The 13,136-nt window shown below is 37.3% G+C and overlaps 1 protein-coding gene and 1 long non-coding RNA gene across 3 annotated transcripts; one reads left to right on the top strand and one right to left on the bottom strand.

Moving 5' to 3' along the window:
* The first annotated feature begins 301 nt into the window (after window positions 1-301).
* On the top strand, window positions 302-1,303 carry LOC111267226 (uncharacterized). Of its 2 annotated transcripts, XR_002684488.2 has the most exons (3): window positions 302-384; window positions 670-856; window positions 1,064-1,303. It is a non-coding gene; the product is annotated as an uncharacterized LOC111267226 (long non-coding RNA). The 2 variants fall into 2 exon arrangements; XR_002684483.1 differs by lacking the exon at window positions 302-384 and having other exon boundaries at window positions 391-856.
* A 2,029-nt stretch (window positions 1,304-3,332) lies between these two features.
* Window positions 3,333-12,856, bottom strand: nst (phosphoglucomutase 3-like protein nst). Its single transcript, XM_022845321.2, has 15 exons — window positions 12,780-12,856; window positions 11,480-11,570; window positions 11,065-11,161; window positions 10,634-10,722; window positions 10,278-10,411; window positions 9,723-9,810; window positions 9,224-9,334; window positions 8,738-8,822; window positions 8,123-8,216; window positions 7,789-7,936; window positions 6,283-6,384; window positions 5,769-5,911; window positions 5,265-5,337; window positions 4,784-4,905; window positions 3,333-3,493 (listed from the first exon to the last, which is right to left on the bottom strand). Exons 1-15 carry the CDS (start codon window positions 12,809-12,811, stop codon window positions 3,367-3,369), a joined length of 1,536 nt encoding a protein of 511 aa, XP_022701056.1. The 5' UTR covers window positions 12,812-12,856; the 3' UTR covers window positions 3,333-3,366.
* Between the last annotated feature and the right edge of the window lie 280 nt (window positions 12,857-13,136).

The following is a 13,136-nucleotide window of genomic DNA, read 5'->3' as shown; positions in this document are numbered from 1 at the left end:
AACCAAAAACAGGGGGCAAGCGAAACCACAACAGGTTTGCAACAGTTACGTGGGGATCCATTTTTTCGGGTCACGCTTTATTTACTATTGAACGGTGAACGCACGACCACACGGGGTATTCTGCAGGCTATTTTATGCTCCAAAATGACCATAACTAACTCAGTGTGGAACATTGATACTATAACAAATCCTTTCGTTGAAGACGGTAGACTTTCCCACGGTGCTGAGAAAGCCACAAACATCTGCTACTTTTGAATAGAATCTTAACTGCCTAAGAAGCAACAAACAACAGTTGGTACTTCCCTTTCTCAATTTAGCTGTTTTCATCTGCCCGTAGGAGAGTGGCGTCTGCTCGCTTCAAGGTCATTTCATTTTAAGTTCTCGGTGAGTAACGTTGGTGGCTGGATTCGGGCCGTCCACACTTTATAGTCGCTCATTAGATTATGCACTACGCTTTAACACGAGTTAAGCTGGCGTTATACTGCTTAAGTCATTCTAGTGATGAATTACCTTACGATATAGCAATTTAAGATCACCGTGATGACTAATTACGCATGTGCTAAACGTCGTGAGACAAACATAATATTACCCTTCACAGTACTTTTACTTACAAACAGAACATTTTTCCACGGTGTAATGATTTGCTAGCTGTCTCTACGCTTTCATCAGGTACATTTATCCTTTGTTCACCGCTCCGTACGTAGAATTACAACGCAGCGTGTGCGCATACAGAAACATGGCATTGATTCACTGGCTTATCAGCGGCCACTGATATAAGTTTCAACAATGAAACTGTTTCAAACTCGCTATTGTCCTCATTAAGTTTTTTTTTAACATCAACGACCACGCTCAAAAGGTGAGTTAGTGCGATACACTGTTTCTGCATGCAAAGCTGACTACGGTTATTGATCGATACAAAAAAATGTATATGATGAAATATGTTATGACGCAACAATTTATGATTTTTGTGATTACTCACGCATCTGAACTACCTTACACAGTGTGTAGACCATAACATGAAAGTTGGCGTCTTCTAACGCATGGAAAATGATTACGTTTTCAGAACGCACGGGGCCGCCAATGGTATTACTTTGCGAACTAGTTTACGGATGAGCCAACGAGTCGGCTGTAAGCAACAGTAACTTGAAGTAATTCATAAATTTAATTTCGCAGCTTACTTTTATCACTGTAATTCTGACAAAACCGTAAATCTGCTTTAGTGGTGTTTTAAAGCAGTCAAATGTGTAAAATATCTATCGCAGTTCATGTATATGCGATATAAATGTTGATTATGTTAAAGCAATTTGTAGACTATTCATTAACCGTGTACTAGTACAAAGGTTTTAAAACTGAGGCTTCCGTACCTCCCCATTAGGACCGCTGGTTCTAAGAGTACAGTGGTAACTATAAAGCATAGATAATGTTTATTTTCAAATTTGTAAAAATAAACATTCCAGTTGTTTTATATATATATATATATATATATATATGTTTTATTAGCTTTTCTTTGGGCCGATGATCGTGAAATTGATGATACAAAATTAATAAGACATACGAAAATATATTGCTTTACGTGCCCGTAGTATTTTATAGTTTAGTGAAGGAAAATGTTAGAAAATTCACAAGTAGAGGTCAATGTTATAGTGGAGTTTCTATTCGCCGCAACATGTGACAGAGCCACATAAATACTTCACAAGTACGAAAGAAATGTGGATCTAAAGAAAAAATAAATTATGTATGCAGTATCGCTGAATGTGTGAGACGTTGCCGTCGTCAAAGTTTAAGGTAACAGATTAGGCTAGGGTTTAGTAATAGGAATTGGCTCCGAGGCTTAAACATTTGTAACAGAACATAGTGGCTTTCTTTTGGTGGGGATATTTGCGCTGATGCTAACAGTCACAACATAATACGTTTGATTATTAGGTATTTGGTACAAACGAAAAACAATTATTAAATTTAATTATTTATTAAAATAATAATTAAAGAATGCTATGAAACCTCTTGCTGAGTTGAGCTCCTCCGACAGGCCACATGTCCCACATTGGAATTGAATGTAAAGAGATTGTGCCCTTTTGTAAATATTTGTACGGGGACAGAGAGCAAACCTATTAAAGCTCTTAGTAGATTTATACCAGCGTACAGGAACTGACTGCACCTGTATAGCCACTTCTTAAGTTTTTCATACGATGATATGAGTTTTACCAATAAAAATAGGAGCCCCCAGCGGGTATTAGAAATCAACGAAAGCAAACCTATTTGAAGATTCAGATAAATAAAATGTGAAGTAGTTATTTGAGGCAAATGAGGTCGTTCGTGAACTTCACGTTATTGATATCTGTAATAGTAGAAATGGGATCTGCTGCGCGCCATAATTTTTATCTTACTATTACTTGAAGCCTTCTTTCACAGACCGAAAGAAGTAGATTCCAATTACATTTGTCTACCGCTAGAAAAGTAGCCGAACAGGATCAGATCTAGCATATTCCGGAGGTCTTTTTTTTTGTTACAGTGGGTAAGGTTTCGTTTCTTACAACCCAGATTAGTCATATTTTCGGATATATTGCGATGGATCCAGTTTGTATTCGCCTAGCTTAGTTAGTATTCGTAGAAGCAAACGTTTCTGCCTAACAATACTAAAATCGGTTCTTGGTCGTCATGAAGATGGTATATTTTCAGTTAGGTGGAACTTCTTACCATAAAGAAGACGCCACTGTTAATTTCAGTTGCCTGTTTTGGTCTCAGTAGCTGAATGGTGGAAAGAGAAACTATTTAATGGGTCACGGTCGACATTTCGACAACTTTGCCTTCGCACTAACTTAGCTTCGGCTCGGATAGAGCTCAAACACATCTAGTGTACCGGTATCCATTTTCTGTAGCAGAAAGTGTACATATGGGAATTATAAAAGTATTTAATTATTGTCGAGGCAAGTTCTGAATAGTAAATGAAGTACGCTTACGTTTTCTGTAGAACTTGCCTCGAGAATAATTAAACACTTATAATTCCCATATATACATTTAACATCTACTACATACGTTTATATATCGAGGATGAATCGATCATTTACTATTTGTATCCATCATCACCAGACCATCCATGGTGCACTTAGAAGGCGGCTGAATGCAATTTTATACAGAGTTCTACAGAAATACTAGGTTACTTTCGATTAGAGATTATCCAGAACGTTTGTTTACCAATAAGTTGGTTGTAACTGATACCATACCATATTGGAAATTGCAAAATGTAAGTGATCTCAGCTCATAGGTCCTTCCTAGTCATCGTATTTTTCAACAGTGTCTTATATAGAAAATTATGGATAAATATAAGGCAGTGCTAGAGACATAATAAAAGGATAGCGGTTTTTATGATTACTCTGCTAGAAATGTTTGCACCAGGCGCACAACTTCAGCGGCAAGAAGCTCAGCGTTCTCTTTCCCATTGGTTTCTCCTGCAGCCTCAGCATAGACCCTAACGATGTCCTCTGTTCCCGATGGCCTAAAATACGGTAAATATAACCGTTCAGAAAGTTAGCATTAAGCAGAAACTGAAAGAAACGTTTACATATTGTCAATAAAAAAATTAAGATTGTAACGCAGTAAGTTATTGAATAACATTTCATAATTATATGTATATATAAATAAAATATAAAATAAAATAAATAATATAATAAATATTATAAAATATAATATGTACGTTTTTTAATTAAAAAACGATATCAGGTCGTCACAAACGAATCCAGCGGATTGGTTAGGCTAGAATTATATTTTTTAGTACGTATTTGAAAACTCTAACACGTACTAAAAAATCGGTCCCTGCGTTCTGACAACTCCTGGGCGATCGTACACTTGCCATTCGTATTCGCGTACGCAAACCCTCTACTCATGAAAATAAATCAATAGTAGGATATGCTTGCTGATTTTTTGTCCTTTCTGGGGCAGGGAAAGCTCTTTAGAGCATGGATAATTGAAACATGGCGATGAAGTCTGGTATCGTCAGCAAGTAACCAGGTAGCGAGCTTGCGATTGCCATGTTAGAGGTCCGTAAGTCTTTCAAGAGACTCGAGACAGCGGGCGCAGTCATTGTTTGATTCTTGACGAATATTATATTGTAGCAGATGTCCTGATGCTCATTGCAAATACTGTCATCGTCTTGCGTCCGAACCTATTTGACTGCCACCGAACTTCAGTTCCCTGCGATTCTCGCTTGGTCCCTGTCCTAATCATACTTTGTCTATAGCTACCGTATGTTCCAGGCGCGCTTTTCGTTGATTAAACTGCAATACACGTGGAATACACTATACGCATTTTTAACTAGCGTAGAATCAATTCACGAATGGTCCCATTTTCTTACCCGATTTCCGCAGTCTCGATATTTGGGTTATAATTCTGTAACACGTTATATGTAAAATGCCAGTTTTAGCCGACAGAACCCTTCGGCTCTAAGTTCTGGTTTTATGAAAAAGCTCTTTAGTTATGGCGATGGTTTCCGACTCTTAATAATTTCATATTTCGTCGCCAATACTCCAATCTCCGTTCTTGAAGCGTTTGCATTATTCACACGCTATCCTTCGCCTTCTTGCCTAATGTCTTCGTGAATCTTCGATGAATTTTCGAGGCACTGTGGTCTTCAAGGAACAAACATTTTTTCGAAACCTACTCCGGTTAGCTCGTCACAACCTAATGCTATATTTCTAAGGAAAGTACAACTGAACTTTTTTCTTTCTCTATTATTTAACTCGTTGATACTATATCAAGGGTCATTTCAGATGAAAAACTATATACAAACCTTACAAAGGATCGTCCCTTCGGGTACCTGGCCACGGCTGTATCAATAGCAGCTTGGAGTCCCTCTGGAGCCGTGCATTTCGTTTCCGCATTTGTTGTTTTAATCGCTGTACGATCTGGAACCTTGGCGCAAATTCAATATATCGCAGAAATTTAGACTTTCTAATGTTAACTAAAAACTCAAATGACCTAAAGAGCTTATTGAACTATAAATACACGGGAGGTCAATTCTTATTATCTAACAATTTCAAAGTTTTTCATTATTAATGCTACTTGGGTTATTCAACGTAGAAATATCGCTTGTCTCCCCCTACTGCATCCATTCCGTCGAGAATCAGATACAGATATTCTGGACCATGGCCCTTCTTGGGAAAATAATTACTTTATAATTGAAACTGTCCCTGAAACAGATAGCTCAGTTTGTACGCATCGAAAGGTAAGCAAAGCTTAGTTTAATAGAAAAGTCAACAACAGTTACTTACTGTAACTTTGATCTGTCGGCTGGGGAGATCTTCGTACTCACTGAGCCAGTCAGCGACATCCAAGTCCAAATCCCTATGTAAGAATCCAATTACAAGAGTAAGTGCTTCAGTCTAACAAATGTCATTTGTACTATTAAAATCGAAAACTTCTAAAACGTTACCATATAGTTTGCCAAGCAATCTTGCACAGGTTACAGCAGTTCCATTTAACTTTAAACGGCTGGCCACAACTTAGGTCTGCCTATTGCTATATTCAATCTGTCATTCTTCGCTCACGTTCTATTTTATGCATATGATGACGCTAGCAGGTAAAGCCGATGTATGTCCAACCGGTTCATTGACTTATATTGTAGATATTTATATTGTAGATCAGCTATAATAGAGTTATTATGCTGGAGTCTCCGTATAATATAAAATACAGGGCTGGGTATATCTATTCAGTCCATATAGTTTGCTGATATAATAAATTACTTGTTGGTGATCTTTTAGGTAACTCATTTTTACCTCAGAACAGCCTCAACGAGGAGCAAATCAGAGAGTGCGTCGCCTACAGTCTCGTTTGTCATATCGATGAAATCCAAAAGTTTGCGGGAAGCGACTGCATTAGAAGAAGCTATTAGCTGTTTGGCACGAGCGCTGAAGCAAATCTGAAATGATTTCCAAATAAATGAATGTATCAGATGCTGTAGTGGCTTTTTGCCCTTGTAATTTACTTCGATTCGTTACTACATAACACGCCTCCATTTTAGCATAGTCAGTATGCTATTCCAAGTCCAAATTTCTATCTTCTAAATTAAATAGAGTATAAAAACGTACTTTTGCATTAGAGCTATCTGAAAATCTGAATGCTCGAATAAGAGCAGCGGTTGTAGAATGATTGCTTTATCCACGTTTGCTTATGTGTTCCCATTAACTTAAAATCTAACACTAGTGCATTCTATTATATATTATACGCTTTATATCCTTATACATTTCTCTCTCTACCACAATATTTTGATTTTATTAGCCATATACACACCGTTCCGTGTCCGTTGGCTTCAAAGTAAATACCGACACCGGCCTTAAGGGCCTCATGATGAAGATGCTTTACTCCAGTAGGTACACATGTCACTGAAACGTTCTGAAAATACAAAACGGAAAATTGTTTATAGAAAGTAGCCATCACAAACAACATCTATTAATCTAAATAATTATAGTATACGATAATGAGTATATAGCTGTTGTAGATATTGTAAGGTATTATGTTTAGTGATTTGAATTTTTTACTATCAAAGTAGTGACGCTAGAACATTTTAATTAGCTGCGTCCCTCGCGCTCCTTTGTTTTCTTTGAAATTTTGCGCTGCAGATTCATTTAAGATGTTCAAGAATACTAAAGCAGGCCACTAATTTGCCCTGTTCGAGATATTCAAACCTTGCATTAGCTATATGACCCTTTCGATTTAATTAGTCTTTAACTTATCCATCCCTACCCCACTGCAGTTTTCTTTAGTTTAGGTTTGTTCACCAACTTCGATCAAAGCCAAGCGGTTAACAATGATCTTAACTTTTACCGTCTATTTGCAACTTGAACCTTTTCTTCTACTGGCTTAACTACGATATACATATTGATGTTTTTTATTATGTGAAAGCCACTAGAGCATAATTTCTATGGTTCTGACGCTGTTCGGTTAACTTTGTGTTAATTAGTTTTAAATCTGTTATCAACCGATGGAAAATACAATGATTTAATTGTTAAAGTTTGCCTTTGTTTTAACACTTCTTTCTGTATACAATTTCTTCCAGTACACGGGCAGTGGAAGGTCTGGATGCAAGATTTAAATATTATGAGAGATATGAACTTCCTGTTTAGCCTTTTAGTTCTACAATAAATAGTATAATCCCCAATTATAGGTTTTGCAAGGAATGTAGCTTCGATTGTAAACGGTTGTTTGTTTGGAACAGTGTGCCTAAACCTTCTAAAGAGATTATTTGTAACCGACTGCATCTGTGTCTCGAGTTCTATGTCCGGTACCGTCACTAGGCATTCCATCAGACGGCTGGCTCCGAAACGAAGTCTGTCTATGCCCGGGTTCTAAAACCACAACGTGCCCCTAAGATTAGCACGCAAACCCCTAAGATTAGTTACCCCGGGAACTACTTACCCACCTACCTACCTTCTAAAAATAGAGTCATTAAAAAAAGGTCATTAACAATTACCAATTTCTGATTAATGGTTTATACTTCTGTATTGTTATTTGTCTGCTCTGCTTGACACCTTGTCAAAATAATCACCTTATTCTATATCAATACATATTAAGCGTAACACACCGAGTTTAGATCCGAAACTAAAGAACCTACATTTTATTAATAAAAATAAATGAACAAATAAAAAAGGGTCAATTCTAATAATCCTGATTGGTGAATAGAACCAAACTCGAAGATTCAATTGCAGACAGTTGCAGTTCTTGTTTAATATTCTCCAGAATAAACATTTCAACCCAATTTTCGTTAGGAGTTTGATACTCATTCAAAAGTAAATGTACCAGCTTATTTCTGATGTATTCGGTAGAACTTCCATTTGCATAGGCCGTCTGAATGATAGCCAGATCTAGGTCTTTCACTTGAGCTTCATCTAGAAGTTTCTTGAGGTAACGGGTGAGAAGTGTAGCTATGCGATCCCCATCAAGCAACCTGTTACCAACAAAGTATAAGGATTAATATAAACATACGTAAAGCATAGCGCATTACTATAAGCATCTATAAAGTGAATATCTAAAAGAACGTCGCGTTTTATAATCTACCCTGTAGATTATCTCGGTATATCAGTAGCGCTAAATTAACTGTAAAACTATATCATAGAAATGCTTCTCAACCAACCTGAACTTCCCTTCAGAATCGGCAAAGTAGTAAACAAGTCTGTCCGCGTCACCGTCGAGTGAAGCATACCGCGCCAATGGACTCAACGTTAAGCCTGAAACAGGTTAATGTGACTACTAAGTACCAACATACACTCGAATATGCTGTGTCCTCATTGGATAGACGTAAAATTTAGTACAGAAGAAACGGTAAATAACTACTACTTCGTCGGCTGTATGCATTATTATATATTGCAGGTGTCCCTCGTAATATATATATATATATATATATACACGTAAAGGACATACAGAACATAAGCTAGGCGGAAAGAGCCTCGAATTTTTGCTTCAAGCCTCACTATGCGACGAAAACGCTGCATAATTTGTAAAAAATAAGGAACAAGAATAAGTGGATCATTTTAACGTTACAAAAACAAACGCCAGCACGGATTTGTAGTATGATACGATGTCCGTAACCTCTATATTTAGAGTGCGATGTCCGGTATCGCCGTTAGGCATTCCATGAAACAACAGAGTCACTATTTGAAACGCGGAAGTATTTCTATTTGATCTGTTAGGTTTTAGAGGGTATAGTTGATTTAAAATAGAACCAAATTAAAAATAAAATTCACTGTACCGGCGGGTGCTTTCTGGCCGGTTTTGACGTAGTCGGCCCCGCATTCGTGGTTCAATATCCCGTCCCCATCATTGACAATTGTCACCTAAAACTCAGGTTAAAATGTTTATTTTAATAATATCATAACAACTAAATGAAGCAATAGTATCAAACAAGATTAATAATGTAACAGCTAAATAAATAACTTTGTTAAAAAACTACGAGTTCAGACAAATTTGTTTGGTGCCAAATCAAAGAACCATACACTCAAAGGAAACTCCGTGTCGTTGTTGTGGCGGCATGTTCTAGATTACTATTTAATTCGTCCTTCATTTAACTATGGCCATAAAAATGTAAGTGGTTCTCAAACTTATCAAACTTTACCTAGAACTAATTCGATCTGATTCATTCTCGCAGCGTGGCATACTCGAGTGAGATAAAATCTATGTACTAATCAGGACACTTCATCAGTGTGATGTATCTAAGACTTGTTGTAAAAAGATTTACCTGGACGGATCCTCCAAGGTGTCCAGCGAGCACTCGTAACTTTTCAGACCCCACTCCATTGGCAGCGTCCACCGTCAGCTTTGGATTGTAGTGCGTCGGGTTGCTAGCCGTCTTGGGTTATATTAAAAGATATTAAGCCTTTATAATTAGTTAATAAATTAGGCGTGAAACAGGACTACCAGGATAGGAAACTTTTCGACTGAGACATAAAATTTGACGCGAAGCTGCCTCGTAATTAGGCTAACCTACAATGGGATTCTGAATTTCGCTGTGTTTTATAACTTAGAAATTGACAAAATTGAAACAGACAATAAAGTTTTATTGAGGAGTGAGGGAAAGCAGATTTGCTATGCTAAAAACATACTTGTAATTCATGTATAAATAAACTGTACACTAAAGAATTCAACGAATCGTACTGAAAATACCCGTACACATCTGTTATAATTAATATACTCTATTCACTTCACGATATTTCAGATGTAGCAACAATTGTACCTACCGTTGAGACAACCCGATTAAAGGCAGCGCTTAATTTCCCGTAGTATCCGTCAAGCGAGGCCGTTCCGTACTTTGGGTCATTACGGCACCTGTAATCAAGTTTTTACCGTTCATTATTTGCTAGGAACATTCGATCCCCTATGAGATTTTTGAGGCTATTTTTTTATGTTAGAAACAACTCCTGAATTCATCCGCTCGATACTGAGTAGATTACAGCTGCCACAATTACGCTTTAGGCCGTCCTGAGCATTTTACGTGTACACAACTAATCTGTATATAAGGACGCGTTGCACTTCAAATAACTTTCAAACTTGTAAAAATGTTCCAATTTCGTCTATTTTTAGGGCTGCACAAAAAGTCACTGTTGTTTATCCTCCATTGACGTAATTCAAGTAATAAACATTCTTGGACTGTTCTTGATTTTCGTTATGTTACGGAGCAGTCATTCATTGAAATTACTTTCAAAAACTACCTCGAGTTCTTCTCAGTTAAGAAGTAAAATCGAAAGCTTACCGTCAATTTCCGCACAAGTGAGTCTATCCTGAACTTTTATTACCTAACAATGAAGTGCAGCTGAGGTGTGGTCACCGTTCCAACGTCCTGAACCATGCATGAGGCAACGCTCCCAGCGCCATCAATTACAGCCTGCAATAAGCCGGGAGAGCTCTTTCGGGTATCGCAGCCTACAACCTAAACACAAAAAAGCGTACTGCTACAGACAAAGGAACGTAATTGCTCAAATCAGTAGACAGCGTTAGATACTGTACTTCCGATTAAGTAAAAGCATGCATGAATTAACCTATATCTCAGTGCCCCAAAATCTGCACAAAGGACCACTTGGAGAAAACAACATCTATTTTGGAATCTATTTTGTTAGATGAAAATATTATTGACTGTAATGCTATTACTCACCACATTGGAGTATCCCTCAGGAATTGCAAGTTCAGTAACAATTTTCTCCAGTTTCTCAAGGAGTTCGTTATCAGCCGCATTGACAACCTCTTAAACAAGAACATCAAAGACATTTCGTTGAAATCTACTTATTACAAACCCGCCACCAAACTCAAGCTTGATAGCCACATCGACCCCACGTATCATTGTACAATCAACACTGCAGTGTATACGTACTAAGCCAGCTTTAGAGATTTAAACTACGATATATATAATACATGAGTATAATCATTACCGCCAGCGGAAGTAGGCCCGCTGCATCTGCGCTGCAGGTAATAACTTCATTATATAGAAACTACGAATAGTTTAAAAACACGTCATTTCCATTTGTCCTATCGATGCAGAACAGATGCTACCACACAGATAAACCGGCAAACTCAAATCATTGCTACCAGTTGTACGAGCTTCCCAGCTGATTTCCATCATCTCCCCTAATGGGTCAATCAGTTTGGCTCCATTGTCACATTCGGGATTATGCGATGCTGTAACCTGAAAGTGAGCATTGCATTAGAATGTCCCATACAGTTGCTCGTCAGACATTTCTCCATGCAGTAATGTGTTCCTTTTTTTTTTCGAAACAGTATTGTACTGCGCATGGGCTAGATATATTGTTTTTAGGTAATTTTTAATGAACTTCAAACAAATAGTGGAAAGATGTTCGACCAAAAATCGATCAGACAGGAAATAAAGTTATCGTGACAAAAGAACAGCAAAATCACTATGTCGCTATTTTGCTTTGTTGCATTGTTAATGTAAATGTGATTTATGCTATTAGAGACAAAGTGACCAGCTTTATTGAAGTCGTACCATGCATCCGATAGTGGCACCACCCACGGAACGCGAACGAAGTGCTGCGATTACTCCAAGCCGAAACATCGCCCCAGAAAGCGTGTCTGCCCTAAACGAGCCAAAAAAAATATTTAAATACGAGTTGTACTTTGTGCAGTCTCGTTCAAAAGTTTACTTGATACTTTCCCCACCTTTGCAGCATCTTTCAAACTGACTGTGGCAATTAAAACTGAATCGTGTAACACAAATGTCTCACTCAGGTCCATGAACTCAATTCTCCAGCAAGATAACTTGTAACCAATCGAACTGTCATTAGTTAATTAGAATCTTGCAAGTTATTTTGCTTTTTGTTAATTATGGTTATGGTAAATGAATATTTCTCAACTACGTTTTTCAGAACGTTCAAGAACTTGCTTTTCTACAAAGGGGTCTCATATAAGGCCTATAACATTATTTGTCGATTGACTAGCAGTGTTCGTATGTTGTACTTCAGCACGGTTGTACATGCTTCTAAAAAAAAAAGATACTGTATTCAGTAAAAGACTTACATGTCTTTTGAGTAATTGCAAGTAATTCTGTTCTAAATATAAATCATCCTTTAAGAAGAATAACGGAGGTTCGTCTCAAAGCAGAAATTAGAAGTCAGGGTTAGCTTGGATAGATAGCACAACTAACACTTCCCACCCAAACAGTGGATGATTTACCATTGTTCTAAATATTGCCGGATTATTTTTAGATGTAAAGGTTGCAAATTATTGATATATGATTTAGATAATTCACTTGTTTCTTTTGTTTCCATTACAGAGGTATTTGGCTAACTCTAGTTTAACTATATTCCATCATACAATATTTTTTCGAAGCCTAGGTGCTATTGAAACGAGAAGCAAGGCGCCACTCTGGTTTTCACATACGCAGCGATAATTGCAGCTGATATTGTACCACCGATAGAAATAGATTGAATTCTAATCAATTCTTATCAAGTTCCAATACGCTTTCATTGATACCATTGCTTAGTAATTCACGTTTCTTTTAGCACACGTTTGTATTTGTTGCCCTGAAATAGCGAGCAAACACATCGCATCAATAATTTCCTTTCAGATTAGGATTAGAAGAGCTGCTTGCTAGCAGATAATTCGCAATAGGCCAAAGGTAACATAGACGCACAAACACACATTATTTTATTAGCGTTTAAAACCGGATTAAAAACAACGTTGTCACCTTAAAACTGTCTGATCAAAATTGAGGCGAAATGTACACTTTTAGCATGGCACCGTGTTCAGGAAATGTAAGAATTAAAAAATGGCTTAAAAGGTCATACGCAGGAATGAGGATGGTGGTGGCCATTATCATGTAGAGGTTACCGTCTTATACAGAGTCTAATATCACAACTTCATAGTACGACACAGCATATAATAACTATTAATTGAAATGCAGAACGTTCGCTTGATAGGTCGATTTTACCTTCTATGTGCTTTGTTGAAATATGTCAAGGACAAGAGTATCTCAATCTTACGGCACTTACATCGCGGAAGGCGGGTCGCTCAAAATACTTAGCAGAATGCCGTTATTATATCCAACAGGGATAAAGTAATCAGCTTACTTTATCTTACCCCTGATAGGAGCATCGTTTAATCTATAGCTGAATTATTTATTTTGTAACATTGGCTATTTATTC

Source organism: Varroa jacobsoni, unplaced genomic scaffold, assembly GCF_002532875.2.
Source record: "Varroa jacobsoni isolate VJ856 unplaced genomic scaffold, vjacob_1.0 scaffold_1159, whole genome shotgun sequence".
Lineage (NCBI taxonomy): Eukaryota > Metazoa > Arthropoda > Arachnida > Mesostigmata > Varroidae > Varroa > Varroa jacobsoni.
Note: the sequence above shows the minus strand (reverse complement) of the source record. Positions and strands in the feature narration are given on the sequence as shown.